Source organism: Pleurodeles waltl, chromosome 12, assembly GCF_031143425.1.
Source record: "Pleurodeles waltl isolate 20211129_DDA chromosome 12, aPleWal1.hap1.20221129, whole genome shotgun sequence".
Lineage (NCBI taxonomy): Eukaryota > Metazoa > Chordata > Amphibia > Caudata > Salamandridae > Pleurodeles > Pleurodeles waltl.
This window is the reverse complement of record NC_090451.1, coordinates 628,829,910-628,851,636: the sequence shown is the minus strand read 5'-3', so window position 1 is coordinate 628,851,636 and position 21,727 is coordinate 628,829,910. Positions and strand designations below refer to the sequence as shown.

At 41.5% G+C, this 21,727-nt stretch overlaps 1 protein-coding gene across 9 annotated transcripts in view; it reads right to left on the bottom strand.

Moving 5' to 3' along the window:
- The window catches only part of MEF2D (myocyte enhancer factor 2D), a 383,277-nt gene that overhangs the window by 11,602 nt on the left and 349,948 nt on the right, over positions 1-21,727 (bottom strand). For 6 of the 9 annotated variants that reach the window (XM_069218035.1, XM_069218038.1, XM_069218037.1 and 3 more), the window contains 4 exons: positions 21,037-21,057; positions 16,667-16,765; positions 9,680-9,812; positions 6,450-6,630 (listed from right to left, as the gene is read on the bottom strand). In XM_069218035.1, the coding sequence (XP_069074136.1) occupies positions 6,450-6,630; positions 9,680-9,812; positions 16,667-16,765; positions 21,037-21,057 (434 nt within the window). The remainder of the gene's footprint in view (positions 1-6,449; positions 6,631-9,679; positions 9,813-16,666; positions 16,766-21,036; positions 21,058-21,727) is intronic. The other 3 variants (XM_069218042.1, XM_069218039.1, XM_069218044.1) reach the window with 3 other exon arrangements.

Genomic DNA, 21,727 nt, shown 5'->3' with positions numbered 1-21,727 from the left:
GTTTTCTTCTGGACTAGTAGTTCCGCTGGTGTCTATTTAAAAACACCACTTGCCCACTGTTGGAATGGCTGGCTTTGGACCGATTTTCAAGCGATGGCAAACCTGTTTGTTAGGATCTATGCCATATTTGCAAACTTCATGGCCCTGCTTTCAGAGTGTTCTCTCTGAGGCCATCCCTAATGGGAAATGCTGGACAGAGCAACTCTGATTCATATAGTAATCTCTTGAACAAGAATGTGGCCTTACACCTTAAAAGTTAGAATTACTCTACCACCTCTTACCCATATGGGAGATATTGAACCCCACTACCTCACGTCTTGGGCAAAATGTAGCCATGTTGTGTTCCACAAGGAAAAAAACAACTGCCTGTAGAGATAACTGAATTGGATATAATGTAATCTCCCCTTCTTTCCTTCACAGGCTTTCTTTCATAGCTGGTTAGTAATTTTTGTGTCGGGGCCACAGCGCTAACGTAGGTCAGTGGTTCCCAATCTTTTGACTTCTGTAGAACCCTACTTTATCAATATTGGAACCCGGGGACCCCACTGAATCATTATTGGAATCTGGTGACCGCCACTAAGTCATGACTGCAAGCTGGGGACCTAATCTGTTCATATTATTTAATTTTCTAAGCAGTTGCAGACCCCCTGAGGAGGCTTCGTGGGCAACCAGGGGTCCCAGGCCACAGGTTGGGAACCACTGATGTAGGTATTTCCACATAAGTGAGGTTGTTAGCTATGACATCATAGCACATCAATTGGAGGAGCATCTGATTGTTTATCTGTAATCATGCTGAACTAGTCTGCTATACTGGGGGAGTTATTCTGGAGGTGCTCTGCAATTCTACTGCAGACTCCTTGAAAGTTTGCTTCCCAAGGCGGGGTCTCCAACACTTCGCCCCAATTTCTTCTGTTGCTTATTTAAATTTCTCTCAATCATAGAGAAGCTTTGGGCTATTCGGGTAATCTGCCCACATCCTCTTTAAGAGTATTGCTCAGAGCTGCCAAATTACTTAGTTCATTAGGGGTTCTAGTGTGCTTAGACTAGATTTCTTCACAAAGAATTTGCTGAAGGTGCACTTGTATATATGGGTCTTCAACAATCTACTTTAGGGTGTGTTCTCAAGTTTAGGGATTTTAACCAATACTGGAACTGTAAAGCCAGGAAGTAACAATTCACATCTTTAGGACCTGCATTTTTCGTTTCCCTAAAATCTATTTACAGGTTTTAATGCAGTCTGTATTGCTAATGGTGCGGTTTACAGACAATCATAGCAATTTCACCTTGGTGTTCATTCATTTTAAATATTTAATTTTACAACAAAATCTCTAGCCCACATTAATTTGAACTTCTGCTGGAAGACCACGTAGAGACGAAATTGGATATTTTACTCAGGTTATGTATGCACTTTGGATCTATGCTCTCTAATGGAGTTATCAAACAAACATACACATTTGAAGGAACGGATAATACTGACGAGAGCAGGGTTAAACCAGGCCTTGTTGAGCTTCCCCTCCAGCTAGCTGTAGATGCACTCTTAGCATGTCTTGCGCAACAGCTTACACCTCACCCCTTAACGTTCTTCTGCAGCAATGTCAAATACGAAACATGAGAATATGCCCCAAGATCCGAGCCAAAATACAAATAGTCTAACTCTAAGATTTCGACTAACAACTAATATTTTGCTTGCTCAATATGGAAAGAATACTGGTTACTATATGGATACGAATGATGTAGTTCTTGCCAACCAAGAACATATTAAAGCTCAAATAAATTTGTACGCCTACTATCTTGGTACAACAAAAGATGCTGTCACCCCCAAAAATTGAAAACTAATGCATTAAGTGGGGGTCTGAGCGTTCTTATAGAAACTTTGGGACCGTCAAGAGAAAATCTGAGCACGTGGGTTTTATGTTTGATCAGAAGGTCATGTGGTGCGCTCATTTGTAGGGCCAAAATTAGTTAGCTTCTAGCTGTTATACTGATGAAATGTTAAATCCAACTATAGGAATACTGATTTGAGATGGGTACAGTATTGGAAATGAATTAATAAAACTGTATTGTAGGATGGCCCAAAGCAGTTTATATGAAAATGCCAAAGATAAAATATATTAAACATTACTCTGAGAGGCCGGCATGATTCTTTGGCCAATGGACAGCACATGTAGGTACTCGGACAATATAGTAACCAGAAAGTGCTGCTTAAGACTTAAATATTATCGCTGTTTCCACATCCCGGAAATCCTTGTATATCGACCACTGTAACTCCCTTCAAGGACAGAATAAAGAACTTGAAGGCAAATTGTAATCAAAGAAAACACATTCAAATCTGTTCTTATGGACGAGAACTACACTTGAGGCCATGCAGTCAGGTGAATTTTCTAACCGTAAATCCCCTATAGGATTTCACCACAGTAAAAAAGCAGCCATAGGCAGTACCAGGGAGGTGTGGTATGGGACTTATTGTCTGTGCCAAACAGGATATCTCAATAATAAGACACTAAAGTTTTGGCACAAAGGCTTCAAAATCATTGTGAAAATAAAAAAAAGCCACACAAAGTGGTTGACAAAACATTCGAATTATGTTCCACGGATGATTATTAAGGAAATCACATCTACACACCACAGTCTTGTAGGCAAGGAAAAAACTACAGAGCTGTGCATTACCTGCAGAGAGTGCACCTATGCAGCTGTTGACTGCTTTCTGGAAGTGACATTAAATCTAAATGTTACAGAAAATTAATTTAGCCTTCCTTTTCCTCCACAAGCCTTTTTCAATCTATCTGTGTTTGAGGAAACGAAAGCAAACAATGGCAGTGCGCTTTATTAATGCTGGGCCTGAGCTAGCAATATGCCAATCTCTCACACTGATTGAAACTGCCTGCAGTCGCTCATCTTTAATTTAAAGAAAGGAAAGCTCTGTGGAAAGGTGAATGCAACACTTTAGAAACACAATATGATGGCAGAAGAGGGCTGGTAGCCTCAGTTAGAGTGCCTGGCAGCACTTTTTTTTTTTTTTTACCCTAGGGGATTATGTACCTCTGCCGTGCATAAAAATATTGCAAGTTTACTGATGAGTTCCATGACCACGTATATGAACGAGACGAAAGGGTGAATTCCTCTAAAGGCAATGGAACTCCGGGGTAACATGCAATATCCTTATAATATTGTTGGGGGGGGGGGGTACTTTATTCCCTATAATACATTGTCACACCCTCAACCTCCCTATAAATTACCTAAAGCATAAATGATTTAAAAGTGTTGCCATAAAGATCTCCTTTCTGCTTATCACTGTTCATCGAGATAAAGAGAAAAGAAGGAGGAAAAGCCAATCTTCCTTTCTACTCTTTAAATGGGGTAGCTGTAATTATGCTCCATGGTGTCCTTTTTGACTTGGCTGCTGGTATTAGGCATTGTGAAGTCAGAACTCAAGTGTAATAAGTTATTACCGTTGGGGAGCAACGTCATTTCTTTACAACGGGCAATTAGGGTAGACAAAAGTCACCAGTAATAAGGAAATTAGAGATGGGCTTTTATACAGGATCCCAAGTATAATATTGCTTGAAGTATTTTCAGAGCACATTTTTCAGCTGAAAGAGAAGTACAATGCTGAACAAATTGAAAATAATTGGAAAGACCTTCAGATACAAAACTTAGGGCCTGTTTTAGAACTCAGCAAAATTGTTACTTTGTCACAACGGTGACGGATATACCATCCTTGGAAATCTAAATCCCATAATAGATAGTGGGATTTATATTTCTGCAGACGGCATATCCGTCACCGTTGAAAAATACCCAATTAGGAATGGTAATACTATACAACTTTTGACTGATGGAGTCAAATGGTGTCGTTGAATGACTCCTGATTGCGATAAATGGGGAATCACCTAAAATAACAGGTGTAAATGGATAAAACGGAAGCCTAGATTTAGAAACTAAGCTCATGATTGGACCTCATCTTTCATCCAGGCTGTCTCAACCGGTTTTACTTAAATTCATACATATTTAAATATGTTTACGCTGTACATTAGCCTTTTTTTCTGTTCATTTAATCAGACTTAACCTTCTACAACTGAGCCCACGATATCCAAATAATCCTCAGAATAAAGCAAAATCGACTTCACGTACACCTCGTGCATTAACACATACCCATTACAAATAAAGCCTCTGATCATAGGACAGCCTCAAACTCAACACAAAAAGGCAACCTGACAATAAAGTATTGTTGGGCAAGAGGTAAGGAGATAATACAGACTTCTTTTTGGGTGACTGATGGTGCAGAGTAAATTGGTAGTACAAGCCTCCATCTATTATGGTGGGGAAGAACAAGATGGGTCAGTTGCCTTCCTTCACAATCAGCCAAAATGTTCCCGCGCTGAGGGAACGTTCCAGCCGCAGAGGCAGCAATCACTCTGCCAGGAACTGATGGGGTGCAGTGTCACTAAGGATACCCAGATTCCAGGAACTATGAAAAAGGGGACTGGTGGGAGGAGAGACGACTAAAGGGACGGACAAAAGAACTACGCCCAGTAGCATATGACGGACTGGTGTAAGGTGGTGAGAAGGCTCTGGAACATGGATGTTACTGTCCCAGTACAGGATATTTGAAAAAGGCCCAGACACTAGTGGATCTCCTCAGTGGGAACAATTGTAAGTAAGAATAAGTCATGGTGGTGGCCATCTGTGAATGGCTGAACTAGCCAGAAGCTGTACGAGTCCATCCCTGTTGGAGAAATCAATTCAATGGTTTTGTTGTGCCACGTAGCTAAGATGTGCCCAGGATCACAAGTGGGAAAAGGCCAAACTTAAATCTCGGACACAGCTGCCAAGGATCTTTGATAAAATGATGGGAGCAGATGTTGGGGTAACCTGGATAATGTTAAGACAACCCAGTGAGTAAATAGAGGCAGGCATCTCTAAAGAAAAGCGTAGATGAATCTTTCCTGACTTTTGCTCCGTCTGACAGACATTCATCATGCACTGAAAAAAGTGTGGCGGGCGGAGCACAAAGTTCACACTGAGGGGCTACTACCACTTCGGCACTGAAAAATGCACCAAAAAAAGGAAAATCACATTGTGACTTTGCATGCTCTATCCATGTTCGTTTCATTATTGTGAAGCCTTTGCTTGCAAGTGCCTCTACACAGTGGGTGGTGTGCGATAAGGAACTGCATGGCTTCTTGATGAGGCAATGAAGGTTTGCCTCAGACAAGTTCTATGTCTTTGCTAATTCCATCAGAAGGGGGGCTGCTTCTCTCTCGCTCTCTCTCTCTTCCGGGCTCCTCAGTTTCATCGGATACAGACACTCGCTGCCTCGTCGAGAAGAGCTCCCTCCACTGTAGCTGTGTTCAGTGCTCCAACCACCTTCGCTCCCTAGCTCCGCGTGGAGCAGCTAAAGCGGGGATTCCTGGTGCTTACTGAAGAGCGTGGCCAACTATCCCCAACTTTGGTGCCTTGTGTGAGGTTTGCCCGAATGCGGATTAGACTCAAATTACCGCTAAATCACGTTTTTTTAATCCTTATTTTTATAAAAACGTTCTTATTTCTTGCATATTGTATATGTGCCATGCCGAATCTCTCCTGCGGGCAAAAATAAGTGGGGATAACACACAACGGTGACTGCGGGACACTTTCCAGAAGTTTCTCTGGGAGCCCCTAACACTGACACAATGTAAGGCCTATATGTCTGCACCGCATCACCCTTCATAATTGCAGAGTAAGAAATGCCGGGTTTTGCCACTTTATTCTTCCGGAGTTTATAAAATGGCTCCTTTGTGCTCTCCCCCCGCGAAGACCTCAATAGCTACAGGCAGTGCTTTAAATGGGCCGGTACTGAGTAACGGCACTTTTTTTATTTTGAGAGGGGGAGTACCGGCACAACTAAAAAAAACGTAATACTTTTAATTGGAGAGTACCGGCACTTTATTTTTTCCATTTGAAGCACTGGCTACAGGGATATATTACTCCATTGCGGATTACCACCGTGGCTACCAGCAGACCTCGTGCATGTAGCCTGTAGTCAGCGCACCTGGGTAGGTGGAGTATGTACAGGAGAGGCTGCTTCGTGTTCCTAGTAGTGCTCCCCGCAGTCCCGGCGCTACCTCCTAGAGACACTGATCTGGAACACTTTCTGTAGTCAGCAGAATTAATAGGAAGATTATTTCATTTAGACCCTGGCCACGATTACAGAGTTACACACTAGGGGGCAGTGTTACTCCTTTCATCGAAAGACTTGCAGAATTTTTTGAAGCATCCGAAATGTTTTACCCCCTTCCCCGGAATTGTACCAACAAAGTTGTATCCATTTTGAAATAAGAAAACATACGAAAAATGTAACGAAGACACAATAATCCAGGAAACAATCACGACCTCTTTCGACAAACAGCCATCACTATTCGGACACAAGAGCACACGGGGAGAGCGCCCACCCGGCGCCGCGCAATACTTACACTAAATTGCTTAGAGACACTGGGATTAGTTGCTGTGGTTGGTGATGCTGTTGGTGCTGCTGATGCTGCTGCTGTTGATGATGCTGCTGCTGTTGCCAGGCAGACACATTGCCTAGCGACAAGCCACTAGGTGAGCTGAACGCCTGGAGTGAGGTTAAATCTGCACTGGTTATCTGGTAATCTGAAACGTCGAAAAGCAAAGTTCAATGGAGAGAGCAGCCTCCCGCACGCCCGCACCCCCGCACCAACAGTACAAAAGATCCCCCACCCTTAGCTGTCAGTCATTTAGTGGCAGGATGCACGTCCATGGGATGCGCCGCACAGAAGCGGCCTCGTATTGCTCTCAACAAGCTGCACCACACCAAGCGGCAATGGCTCACGTAAGGCAAAGAAAGGAACGGAAGAGGGGCTTGATTTCACAGACAGCTAACGTGTATGGAACAGTCGTGCAGTCACAAACCAACCTACCAGCTACAACACCTGAAAATAAAACCCAAATGAGCTTCTGTCTAACATTCACAGGTCTACCACCCCCTCTATTTGTAAGCACAGGTTGCGCATGAAGCCCGTGGCAGCAGTGAATATCTTCTAATCCGCTCTCAGCCATTAGTCTTGGCACATGAAGGCCCATATTTATACTTTTTTAGCGCCGCATTTGAGTCATTTTTTGACGCAAAAGTGGGGCAAACCTACAAAATACAATTGTATATTGTAAGGTTGCGCTATTTTTGCGCCTAAAAATAACGCAAATGAGGCGCTAAAAAAGTATAAATATGGGTCTAACGGCTTAAAGGACCGCTACTTGCTAAACAGATCCTGATCGATTCCTTCCATAGTGCTGAACATTGTAAGACCACAACACAAAACACTTGGCTCAGGGTGCCACCAGTTTTCCACACCCTGGTGTGTTTAGGGGTAATAAGGACCCCCTACACAGGAAGTCCCTAAGGCTCTATTCGTCTCGCTGAGCTGGGTGCTGTACGGCCTTCAAAAAGGGCATTCACATTTTGCAATTCACCACACTCGTACTTCAGTGGGGAGCAGAAGGCAACAATTTAGGGTTCCCATCCACTTCATGGGAAGTTCCATTCACTAATCTTGTTGTCTAACAATGAACAAGAACAGTTCGCTTTGACTGAATACACGATTTGTATTGCTGGTACATTGCAAGAGGACAGGGCACCCGGTAGCCCGTGAGTCATGGTTCATCTCTCAGTAAACACCACTGCCATCGTTATCCCTGCCTTGATTGGACACCGCAGGCGACTGTGTCTAATTGCACACCACAGCCTTATTAGAAGCCAAGCATCTCATACACCCAGGACTGGGTGTCTTCAGTTTCACTCGATCCCACCTCGCCGTGACACAACTGCCAGCGGAGGGTGGCAGGGCAGCAAGGCTCTGAACTGCTGCCAAGCTACAGTGCCACTTGGCACCACACCCTCCGTATGTCATGCCATGAGTCATATATATTCCCCTTATCCGCAACAACGAAACACTGCCGTGCACGTCGAGTCTGCATCTTGGGAAAGGTGGCCTTTTCTTCTGGTTTCTTAATCATTACGTTGCACCAAGTTTCATCACCTCATCCAGGAGGCGTATACCCACGATGCAGCACAAATGTGCCGGCACGCTAGCCTAATTTCAGCTTGACACACACTATTTTTTTGTATAGCTATCTACTTTCAATTGAGGTGCACAACATTATGTGGACCTCGTGGCAATTCATTGTCTCTGGCTGAAAAATCTGCTGTCATCTGTTGTCCAGATCGAAGTAGAGGGCAGTGAGGACACAGCTCAGAGATCCAGAAGTAAGAGTTATACTCCTTCAAATCAGGGACCCCTCTTTTTTTTTAGAGATTTCTGTAGATACAATATTCAATCTCGCCTCTGCATATTTTAACCTGTGGTTGTTAAGTGTAGCGTTGCCTTATTGCGGCATGGCTCTTTTGCCATGTGAATGCTCCAGTGCACATGAAGTTAATAGTATCAGCCACTGCATGCCACTAATGCTGATCGGTCTCTTTCCTTAGCTGCATGTGAAACTCTAGAAGTTATAAAGGCAACAACTAACAGTGCTTGCTTCTTGTAGGATTACGAGGATTGTTCCAGTGCACCCGATTGTTGTTAATAAAGTGCTTCATATAGATTACAGTCCAGAAAAAAACAAGTCATCGCCTGCAAGATGACTCGATCACTCCTGTCAGACGGTGCCAAGGGGGAAGGGTGCCTTGACTGAAGCCTTATGAACACTGAACATATGTATACATATCCCAGGCCCTCGGAACAGATCAGGGCTTTTCAGGTGTCCCCAGGTCAATTCAACAAACAGGAATCTCATCTAAAAGGAGGAGACACATGAACTCCAACTGGAAGAAAGATAACCAGACCCCTACTGCAAGGGTTTGCTTCAAGACATATTATGTGTCATTAAGTGCTTGGATACTCAATTTACAACATATACTTCACTGTACTTCCATGTAGGCAACGCAAAAAATGTCCCTAAATCCAATTTTTTGTCATTCTCATGAAGCCAATCCACAGTTTGTATTTTGTTAATATGTAGGGCTCTCTAAGATACTGCTTCAATGTCTTCCACACAAGACATTTCCCAAAGACTAAGGCTTCTAACAAAAGCTGCAATACAAGGTACGGATCAACTTTATGTCCTGGCTCAGAGAAACAAAGTTGTGGAATAACAACTATCTAAAATAACTTTCAGTGAAGGTCTTCATATCTGGTACTTGGAAGGTTGGTTCTTCCCTATGTTTATTTTCAGTTCCAAATGTGGGGAATCTAACATTATGGAGAGTAGACCTGAAATTACTACAGTAACATGTAAGCTCAAGATTATTCACGTTCTCCTAAAGGTCTACTGAAACAAATAACTTCTGGATCACCTTATTTGCACCACTGGGAAGGGAGAAGCCACCTACAGTGTTGAGCGAGCCGAGAACCATTTGACAACATATCTTAATGTAAGATTCCTGTGACCCCGCTCTGACTTCTCTGTGACCACACTGGCCACATTTCACACATTGAAAACCTCCAGCTGAAACTCAAAGTATCCCAGGAACCATAAACACGGTCTTCTTGTAAAAGAAATATCACCAAATGAATCAAAACTTTCACAGACGCTCACATGTTTCTTCAAAGCACATCAATATAGTATTATAACACTAGCACATGTTCTGGTATGTGAAAACATTAATGCGTCAAGTTATAAATACCTGTGTTGTATGCTGTAGACATGGCAGAGAATGGTAGCCCATGATGTGCCAGCAAACTTGGGGTGGCCACTGAAACAACCGGGGTAGTTAGCGAGTGAGTTGCTTGTGAAACTCCACCTAACCGCTGCGTGCTCTGCAAGAAAGGGAGAGAGGGCACTCAACACAAAATAGCTACTTGGAAACGGCAATCAGACTCATCTATTAACCTAAGCCTCATAGTGTTTGTCAAGCATCCTTTTACAGTCCTCCAAAGTGGACAGGAACAGAATTTAAAGGCAGTCCAAGCTGAAAGTTGGTTTACTTCATCTGAAGATCCACATCATGAAATCATAACCTTTATTGCAGCCCCCAAATCATCAAATTCACCCAAATAGCACATTTATTCTTCCAGTCAATTTAACTACTCATACACCATAGATTCACCCAAAAGCAACTGCAATGTTTCAGTCATTTCAGAAGTCTGCTGCAAGCTGTTTATGGGAGTGTAGAATGTTTATTCGTAGATGCATGATCGCTGCCACCTTGAGTGTTAGAGGTTTCTCGTTCTTCAGCAATTTAATTGTGTGACACTTTGTTTCACAGATAAACTGAACTGGAGTGTCCGTGACATTTCTAGTGAGAGAATGTCAAAGCCTGTAATCTTGCTATGGTACTGCTGCTTGGAGACTTTGTTCATTGCTCGCCAGTGATTAGCAATTCGGCTCGATTTAATATGCAATCAAATAACTGTCTCTGAATAGCGACCCAAACCTCTTAAAATACACACTCAGAACATAACGATATCACTTAAAGCATTTTTCACAAAATTCTTAAACTTTCAGAGCTAAATATGTCTGATAATGACTACAGCATGCTGGTCATCATGGGGTGCTTCAAAAATATTGATATTTTCTTGTATTTAAGACTAATATTTCCACTCATCTTATACTTTAAAAATGACCTGGCCGTTGCTAAGTAGGACATCTATGGATGGTGCTTTAGGGACACAGGACAGCTGGGACAGGTGACATTGTTCTTCACTCATCACTTCTACATCTATTACGCACTGGACTATGGTAGCTCTTCACCCATCAATTAAGGGCAGTATCTCAACACACAATGATATTAATGGCCTTCAGCAAAGGTCAGAGTGCGCAGTCAAGAGTAAGGTGGATGCGTCTTTGCAGTACTGCCATAAGAAAGTCATGTAAAATGTATCTAGAATACAGCTTAAATCAACCACATAAGGTGCGGCTCATCCTTACGAGGGAATGATGATCTTGCCGTTGGATACAATTAAGCAAGAGAGGCATCACAAAGTGCATAGACCTAATTTTATTGCAGCCAAAAACCAAACAGCAATGCAGATAGGTTTAACTCAAAATAAATATTGACTCTGGACTATTTCAAGGTAGAGACAACCGGACTTTGATTAGAGTCATTTTAGACTCCTGACAAAACTAGTCATCTAGGGGTTCATACTTTGCCACTCTATTCTTCTAGCAGGAGGAAGCAAGTTGCTTAATGCCAGTACTATTTAACTGCTATGTGGAAAAATGTTCAAAGTATCACAACAATAATTCTTCGGTGAAAGGAGCAGAAAGCAAGAGCCCTAAACACCACAACAGCAAGAAATACCCATCAGATCCTGGAAAAAATCACCAACAAAGGAAATCTTCTAAAAGGCTGTCTAACGTTGTGTGCTTTGCTTAGTCTTTTCATATGGCCATGATCTTGTGAAACTGAGGTAAAGCAATGTTATACTAAAACCATGTTAAGTTTGTAATACCCCATTTAAAGCAAAAATCAGTAGTCTGTGTGACCTGCTTCGTAGAATCACTCTGGCCGCGGGGTGCCATGACTCATTGTTAAGGAGAGTACACGACTATGATCTGAAAGGCAAATAAGATTCTTTAAATGTTTTTTTCCTGAAACAGTGTACCCAGCTGCTTTCTGAAGTGACAGATATTGGCTCCACTGTGATAGGAGAATGGCCCAGAGATGCCGATTTCTGGGACCTCTACTTGATATTGACACCAAAAACAAAGTGTTCTTTATGGCAGCAGGACTAAATCTTACCTTCAACAAAACTAATCTAAATACCGTTAGATAAAAAGATTACCTTACAGGGGATCACTGACGTGCAATGGACTGAGCGCAAAATTTGATAACCGTAAGAGTAATACTGACCATTTACACACAATCCAAACAAAATCATCACGCGGTTTAAATTTGGTAAGTCAAAGCTTAGCAGTTCAGCAATAACAATACAGTCTATGGTAGGAACAACATGAATTAGATTTCTACAGCTCAGTCACCTTGCAACTGACGAAAGGAGGTCATCTTTATGGTACACAGTCCACATTACCCTTGTCAGCTGGTAGGTTGTACTGCCCATCAAAGTGAGATGGTGTTCAGCATCATCTTTATTTTATTCGAGGCTTAATAAACTCGTTCCCCATTTGAATGATCCCCAGAGTCAGTAACAAATAACCCCGCTGCTTGAGCCACTGCCAGAAAGTTCTCTCATGTTAGCAGGGCTTTGACTCCAGGGGATCATGAGTTTAAATGGCCCTTCCAAGCTGCCACGACTGCCCGGTGTTGTAGAGCTGGGTTTGTTAAATTCTAAGAATAACCTATTGCTCTAGGAAGAGATTCCAGACCCGCTGCTTGATAGCATGAATGTATCACTACATGTTGATCAGGGACCTTAGGCAATAAAGCGATGCTTTAGACAGGTAAAGTGTTCCTGTATATCACTATACAAGAGGAAATTAAGAGGATGAGGGGACAAATGAGGATGCAGACGTTCAGCATTTGAAAAGACGCATTCATCATCCTGGGAACCTTGAAAAGCAAGAACTAAGAGAGGCTTTAATGGCCAAGTTGGGCATTTATCCAAGCTGGATCCTGACAATCTTGGTGGAGTGAACCACCCCAGGATTGACTCGATCCCAAACTGCTAAACTGCTGCAAAATCTCTTTAGAGAACACGGACAGATCTGGTATACTTCATCAGTAAACTTAAAGGCCAGACTCAAAACACACTGCACAATCCATCAATTGCAATGTATGCATTAATGGAAGCACACTAGATGCTCTGTGCTGCAATAATGTAAACTGAGGTGCCATCTTCTATAAAATAAGGGTACATGTGTGAATACTCATTATTGTCAAAATTAGGCGTTTGGACATGTGTAAACTTTGATACTACTACAGAGACTGGGTTGTTTTATCGGAGTAAACAAAAGGAATGTTTGAAAATGTTCCTTTATACATGTATTATGATACTTATTGCCCCAGTAAAGTTTTCTGTAAGGTAAACTAAGTTTAGTTTGTCTTGGGTATGAAGTGAAACTTCTTTAATTATGCCAACTGCCCCACCAGCCTGGATCCAGGGTCTTCAAGATGCTCTAACAGTATAGTCGCTCTATAGCAGAGGTGTCCAAAGTTGGTTAATCTGGATCTACGCCAGTTTTTCTGGACAGCCAAATGGGTTAAAATACTTAGTATAAATGGAAATCATGTACAAAGCCAATGCTTATCGTATAAAATGGACTGAGATCTAGCCTTCTTAAGATAAATACACCTCTATGATAGTTAGATGTGCCAAATTTTTTATTCGGCAGTTGCACAGATCAAAAATGCCCACCAAATTCTCCACTGAAGTATCTCCTTTGAGAAAAAAACAGCAAGATTATAATATATGTTAGGAGAGACTTTTGTAGCCTAGTGCTAAGCGGCTTGCAATCTTTTACACCCTCAGTGATGAAGCATAAGGCACTGCCTCAGCCCCAGCCCCTTGGGGAGAATTTATCACGTCTGCACTACTGACGGACTGCATTCTCGAGGTTGTTTGAGGTGTGACAAAATGATTAAAATGATGGGAACACGCAAATGAACTTGCCATCCAATATTCCCTGTCTCCAGCTCGCGCCTTCACATGAGTCGTGTGTGCATGTGCATAACAATCGCTCATCCATGGTGATATCACAATCAACAGTCTGGGCCCAAAAAAACGCATCTGTGTTTTCGGCACTGGGAATACTGAAAAGGCCAAAACTATTTTCCAAGTGATTACATATTTATAAATGCATAGCAGCAATCTGTTTTTAAGATGTGAGATACAGTGCTTCCTTAAAGACTCCATTCACTTACTATAATGCCTTCTCTTAAAAGTCTGAATACCACACTGTCTGTCCTGACCTGAGCACGGAGTTCAATTCGGGATCTCACTCTTTCAGAATGCAGACCAGAGTAGTTCTATTTGGGCTACCCAGATCGGATAAAGTCCTGCCTGGGCAAATCACAGTTTAAACAAAGCGCTGTGATGTATAGTGTATTTGTCAAATTATGAATCTTAACAAATGTTGTCTAAGAGACAAACTGTGGCAATGGAATGATCCCAAGAACTGGAAAGGTTGTACAATCTCTACATATAAAAGATGATAATTTTAAAAAGATGGATATAAAGCTAGAATTAAAGTTCTATAAAGAATTAAAGGACATCGACAGCTAAAGGGGAAAGAAGAGTTGAAAGTCCAAGCTTTAGCACTAGTCTTGTTATTATTTTTAACGCACATCTGACAGGGAAGAAATGACAGGCATGCCTTAAAACTTCTGAAACGGAACAATCCTGTCTGCTGTGGTACTGATGGAAACAAAACAAAAAAGATAATGCGCACAAAAACAAAATTGCAATTTTGTGTAAATGCATGTGTCAACAGGATATTTAAAATACAGAAAAAGACGTTTAGTGTATTGTAAGGTTTGTGGAAACGTGTACTTCCAGAATCATTCCCCAAGAATACACAAAATCTGTAATGTATATAGGCCCAGAATTGGAACAGACGATTCTTGAGGCCTAAGAGAGAGCTGCCCTTCAGTAATCAATATTATGGTTATGCTAGTGACACCAACCCCCAGCCCTGTCAAGAAAGAGAATATTGATGTCTCAGGTGAACTTACTGAGAAAGCAAATAATGCACTTTCTGTAGGTACGTCTTTAAAAAAAAAAACTGCCTCTACCCTGTTGCTGCACTACTTTTGGGACCACAAGATCAAACATGGTCTCTAACCCTTTCTCACTGCTGTCTAATCTGGTATAGAAGATAAGAAAAATATGAGCTCTTCAACAACCTGCCCATCTCAGTGAGTGTTCTGATTCCATTTGTTTTTCTCAATTCCCAGATGAAAACACTTACGAGGTCATAGTTGGTGGACCTAGAAGGTGCAAAATATCTGATCCGATGTTTTACTGCAGCTTAACTGTCACAAGGTAGATCAATAATCACTTGATTCAAGCAAGTGCACCTCTCAGTGCAACACAGCTTCCAAGCACATTTACGTATGAAAATGCACAGGGAAGGGAACATAGAAAAAAAAGAATATCAGAAATAGAATAAGTAAAAAAAGAAAAAAAAGGAAACAAAAAGAAGTCTATGGTACCGTGAGACTCCCACTTTGACAACAGGGAATGATTTAAGCATGTGAATCTATGAAAGATCCAATACTGGAGAATGATAATGTTCTACAATAGATATTCCAGAGAGAAGATTAACATACAGGAGGAATCGGGTATTATTGAAATGTTCAAGTACCTTTTTGGAATGCCAAATGTACAAGAGTCAAAGGTTTGTAGAGTGAGGCTGCAGTTTAATAAGAAGACAATGCGAAGAAAACAAATGAAATAAAATTACATTTTTCAGAGGGCGTGAAAGTGTGGCTAGTAGAACATGGTGTCATCAGCCCAAACCATTTCAAACAATGAACTTCTAAATTTCCAATGACATGCCAGGTTGCAGTGAAATAAAAAGACAATGGAAGAAACCAAATGAAATAAAATTACATTTTTCAGAGGGCATGAAAGTGTGGCTAGTAGAACATGGTGTCATCAGCCCAAACCATTTCAAACAATAAACTTCTAAATTTCCAATGACATGCCATGGCGTTTAACTAAACAATTTAGGCACAGAAAGACTTCCAACCTACCTGTCAATTTCTGACCTGATGCAGAACCACCAGCATTTGCTGGTTCTGTGCAAACATGGAAGTACTGTATTGTGCAGTTATCTGCTGGAGTGCAATAGCTAGAGTTTCTGCACAGATGTCACGGAACCAGAGAATTTTGAATTCTGTTCTATGCCTAAAGCAGGATAGTGTTGGCAGCCCTGCTTCAATGGCAGTTGTCAACATAAGTAGTGGGGGTGACCACAGGAACAGAATTTCATCAGGCCTTGTCCAGGCACAAGTGGTATTGTTTAGGGTGTGGAGGCGGAGGATAGAATTTGTCGCATGGTCCTCTTTATTAAAGTTGTTTCGAATATAACACCGAGTCCTGCTTTGGTTTTATCTTAGAGGTTGATCATAGCTCACCTACCAGAGCTTCATGTACAAGCAAACTGATTACGAGCACACCACCATGCAAACACATATGAAGCTCAGAAGCAAAATAAAGCACAATAGCTAAATGCCACGTATATACCAAAGCATTACAAGCACAGTCTGGTCCAAGGAAAACATTCCATAAATCTAAATATGATCCTTCCATTAACTTCTTTCTTTTTATCATGTATTATGCTGTTCTTTCACGTCTCATAAATGTGTATGAAAAAAACAAATGACTGTCAGTAGCAATAAACAAAGTGTACAAATTTGCATCTGAGGATTTGACTGTTTTAATAAATCATCTCTAGCACTGAACAAGTCATACGTAAAGAGGAAGTGAAATTCGGCTTGCTTAATGCTGACCAGGGCGTTCCAACAGGGGAACAATTGCAAAATCTTCAAACACCCTTGCCCCCTCAAAAAAAAACACACAGTCACAGGAAAGCTGGGTGAGCCTTGATTTCACTGCATGCCTTATACAGGACAGCTTGCTTTTTCATCATTGCTCAATTACGGTAAGCAACTTGGCGAAAGAGCGGTCGTGCTCTCCTTAACAAAACCCATCAAAACATCGTTATCCCAATGAAAAGCATGCCACAGAAGAAAGAAATGGCAACTTACATCTTGAGTTTGTTCTCCAATCTGCTCTTTGATACGCTGCAGGGTCCAATCGGAGAGCATCTCGGGTGTCATGGCGTTGAGTTGCCCTCTAATAAGGCCCTGAAGTGGGTCAGAGAGCGTCTTGGACATTAGAAAAATAATCAAAAATTCATGACATAGTGAAACATGTGGCGATGAGATAACAGATGGTATTCAGTAATGCTACTTTGTTCACATCCAGTAGTGACAGTGGGCAGGCTTAGCCTATAAGCGTGCAATGTCAAGGGACATATGGGAGAGGTCATTTACATCAGGCATGCAAGGGGTTAAAACCAAGGAGTTTTACAGAGTGCACACGGGGAGAGGTTCCTCAAACTGCCAGCTACTTTTCAAAGCACATTGTCACATATGTTTTGAGATTCCTGGCAGTCACACAACACTAGAGCACAACACGCTTGCCAAAATGTAAACACTTGTTCTTATAACTTATGTGGAGGACGATCTTCTCATGAACTAGCTGATGAACCTGGGCCAAATATTTAAAACCTATATATGGTCTCAGGATGCCGTGGTGAGGACTACATTACTAAATCAGTGTGGCCATTTCTGTGCAAGGCGACATGATTGGCACTATCTCCAGCAGCCTCGAGAGAAGCAATAAGGATCATCAGCCAGCTTCGGAGATAACCAAAACAGGTCGAAATCCCAGTTTTAGTCACTACAGGCGGACGAGCCCACTGTAAAAGAAGCATCTCTATGACACTTTTCTAATTCCACCACCTTTTCTGGTGCATGACGTATATTCGGTAAGCTCAAATGGGAATTCAGATTGCAGATATCCCAATGAATGCTAGTTAAAAGGACTTAAGGTTTTCGACTATTGCTAACCTATGGCGATAAAATTGTAAGTAGAAGCATGTTTTACGTGCATCTGCCAAAATAATACGCTGACTCTGGTTGTAAACACGCAAGCATCTGTCTTTTTAACATTACTTTGGCTGCTCCAACAGGCCCGATTCCATCACAAACTCGGCTCTTTTTGGACACCGCTGAAAGAAGCTCAGTCAGCCCATCATGTGACCTTATCAATAACTTATATTGTACGCCCACTGAATAAAGAGCAAGGAAAGCTACAAGTAAGCTTTAGTAACATCCTATTTTATACAAGTAAATTAAGAAAAACTGCCCTTTGGCCAACTTTGTACCATGACAACAGTGGATCAGCTCTGACTTAGAAGTGTGCGCTTGCCTGCACGGTCTGCCCTGGGGCCACCAGTGTAAGCTGAGCAGAATCCCTGGCAGAAGAGGAATTGGCTGGGATCTCACAATGCAAAATACTGAATCAACAACAATAAGGCCCTTGTGTTAAAGCTTCTGCTACACACCCATGCACCACTATGGCCTGCAAACTTCTTTCTGGAGGGCAACTAGTAGTAGTCTATTGAGCTTTTCAAATTCTGACCACCTACTGAGGCTATCATATGCGATCAGTGACGAGGGCTCTAAGCCAGAGAAGAGAAGCTGCGAGCTACAGTGTCTACATGTTTTTTGAAAGCATAAAAGTTTCATGGCCACTCTCTGCTCTTTCGCAAACTGCTGTCTTCCAGTAAAAATATATTATCTTTGCTGAGACGACATTTCCAACTAGTGAAGTGCTGCGGGTGCATGACTACGGCCTGAATCCACTCACTCTACAAAGGATCCTGGGGTGCAGTGAAAAAACGATAGTGGTAAAGGCTGGAGGAGCGTCAAAAGGCTGGTCAAGTCTCAATAGAACAAAGGTTTCCTTTTTGCTAAATCTGTACTAATGAAAATAATAAGATGTAATTTCATCATAGGAGCTGACTATTCTTGTGTGTCAGACATATTATTCTCTTTTCCTAAGTCAGGCCTTACTTTATTTCCAAAGCATAAGCCTTTTGAAGCTGAAGCTTTGCGCCTTCGATTCTGGCCTGCCCAGAAAAGTGTAATTTAACTTTCTTAGAAATTTTAGATGCTTTTGATGAATTCACACTGTCACTTTTAATGGTTCAGTAATGTAACAAAAGGGCGCTTTACATACATCCAGAGGATAAATACAGTTAGTGCACAGAGATATTTTAGATAGCAAAGGGTGAAGGAACATATGTGCTAAACTAGGTGTGTACTTGGGAATAGGAAACAAAGGGTCTGGAAAGGTGAATGTGCTGAATACTCTTTAGAAATGTGCACAGGCAGTACAATACCACATGGCCAAGTAGGCCCTCAGAGCAGCGAACACCACCTTCTCGCGGAGCCCTGGCTTCGCTTTTCCGCTCTATGGCTAGAAACACTGGCACTAGAAAGAACCTACTTTCATTAAAACTGATAGGCTTTATTTGTAGGAGGGATGTGTTAATTACAGCTGCACATTGTGGTGTGGGGTACGGGTGTGTGGCCGAATCAGGTGCCCTAGTACACTTTTATTGGGTGAATGCTTGCATCTGCAATATGCCACCAGGGACAAAACCGTATTTTGGATTTCTTCGCTCAAGGGAAGAACAGTGTTGGCATTTTGATCTTATTCAAAATCATTAACAAATAGTTCTCACTGTGAAAAACACAAACATCTCGCCAGGCAATCATTACACCAAGAAAAGGCTTTCACTTTACAAAACACAAACTTGCAGATTGTGTACAGAATGCCGTTATAAACATTTTCCTCCCCCCACCCCCCAAAAAAGCTGACATCCTAAAAGAAAAGTAGAGTGGCCACAAACAGCGTTGCGACCACCTGGAGACTAAACAGTTACTGCTTCCCAGTAAGCAACACAACAGCTTCTCGTATGCACAATACCTTTGAGAGCTGAGATTCCCATTGCAATTCTTGTTTACAGGACAAAATGCAGACACACAATATAACACAATGATATCAAACAGGTTATAACTGCTAATATTTCAAGGGAATTTATACTTTAATTTCACCACAGAACATGCAAACACACCAACTGACTATTTTGGTAGGGAGCCAATACTAAATGCCAATGGGAGAATTTTTGTTCACATAGATTCATGAATAGTTCATGAAAAACTACGTTCTTGCCAAAAGATGGAAAATGGGCTAGTCGAGCATTCACATGTAAAAGAAATCATAATGTTAAAACAACCTTTAGCTTCTTTTAGCTCAGTTCTCTGAATTCACTTGAAAGGTCCATGTATGTGTCAGACATACGAACAGCCCACTGGAGGCCTTAAGGACCCCACAAAGGGGCGCAGCAATGGGATGATAAAATCTGCCTGAGGACACAACAGTCATCTACCCTGCCTGAAATGTGTACTCTGACTCCAAAATAGGAAATGTGTCCACTTGTAATTTCCCCCCATCTAATTAAGTAGACACTGTGACCTATGAAACCACTGCATCCTTCACAAAAGCTGGGGACCTCACTCTGCTATTTCCACTATGTTATTTGCCCTCAGGGTTGACTCCATGTAGGCTGTTCCTCTTGCTCTTGTAGATGTTACGAGGTATAAGCAGAAAGGAGTATATGCCAGAAAGAAGGAAGAGTCAGTCTTTAAGCCAGCTGCCTTCAAATGGTGGGGCAGCTGCCCCACGACAGGCAATGATGTCCTAGGGCAAAAGGATCTTGGTAAGGACTGAACCTTCTTTGTTCTCTTTAAGTGGCTTCTGAAAGCCAAAAGCAGTATGCCAGGGTACCTGCTGTACTGTTGCTTTTAGACGGTAAGTTGACATCACAGCACTATTCGAAATGCCAAACAAGCAAATCGGAGAAATTAAAAAGCAACAATGACGGGTGCTTTGGTCCTAAATTTATTGGACAGGTATCTACACTTAATTTAGACATCCCAGCTCCCGCACTTATTGAATACTGTTTATTATTTGTTACTTTTTGCTCATTTTCAGGAACAAAAAATTGATACAGCCCAGTTAGTGGGCTGTGCTTCAATATCCCTTTTCTGATCTCACAGAAAATGCTGTTGTGATAAATTTGAGTATACAACTTAATATCAATGTCTGGTTGTCTTGTAAAAAAATAAGTCACGCCTCGCTTCAATGGGCTAGCTAGTTCATAATACTGGCAATGCCAAATATTAATAATCATGAGAAAATATGTAAGTTAGGAAAAACCATGAATGGAGGATGGGATTTTGCATTGCATACAGCTATATTTTGGTCAGAGACATACAGTGTTAGTTCGGGATTTAAGAAGATATGACTTTCTGAAAAAGAAACCAAGCACATGTCTCTTTCTGTCTATAGCAACAGACAGCTCACTTCTAAAAACAGCCACGGGTTGTGATTAAAACAACAACAGTGCAAGTTAACGTGCGGTTTGACATTAGTTTGAACATGAAGATAAAGTCACGTCAATACTTTAAAACACCACACAACACAATATACTGAAACTCACCAGTTCCAAGTGTTCCTCCGTCTGAGAGCAAAATAAAGCAGAGAAAAAATCCATTTGGTGGTTAATACAAAACTACTGTAAGTTCAAAGCACTCTATTCCTCTGAAAACCCAAAAAGAAATCATTCAAAAAATATGAATAATTTCACGTGTCACGCAAAGCTGCTTTCAGACAAGTACTTCTCTATGTCAGTACAAAAGTCTAATTTTGACTACAAAATTATATACTTTCAATGAGTGACAACCGTCAAGTTTCAAGAGTTGTTTCTTTTGTAAAAATACTGTGCACAAGAAAGGACTACAGAGTCAGTAATTACAACTATTCAGATTACATAAGTAGTATGTATGAAAACGAGGGGTTTTAACCCTAAATACGTAAAACAAAACACAAACCTATTCATACACAGTATTTACAAAAGTCCAATACAAAACGTTTAGCCCCTAAAATATTTCAAAATGAAAAAATGCACTATTTAGAATAAAAGATAACATGTACATTCAGCTGCCATTTAGGATGCTACTTTGAACGTTTGGAAACTGAAGTCTTATTTTAGCCAAAGCATAATACATCACAAGCAGCAGCTCCGAAGACCTTCTAACCCAACCTTCAACTGGGGCGTCAATGTACAGTACATGTGGTAGAGGGCATTCAGGCTCTGTGCCAATTTAATCCTAGGTGTTGCACCAGCAGAT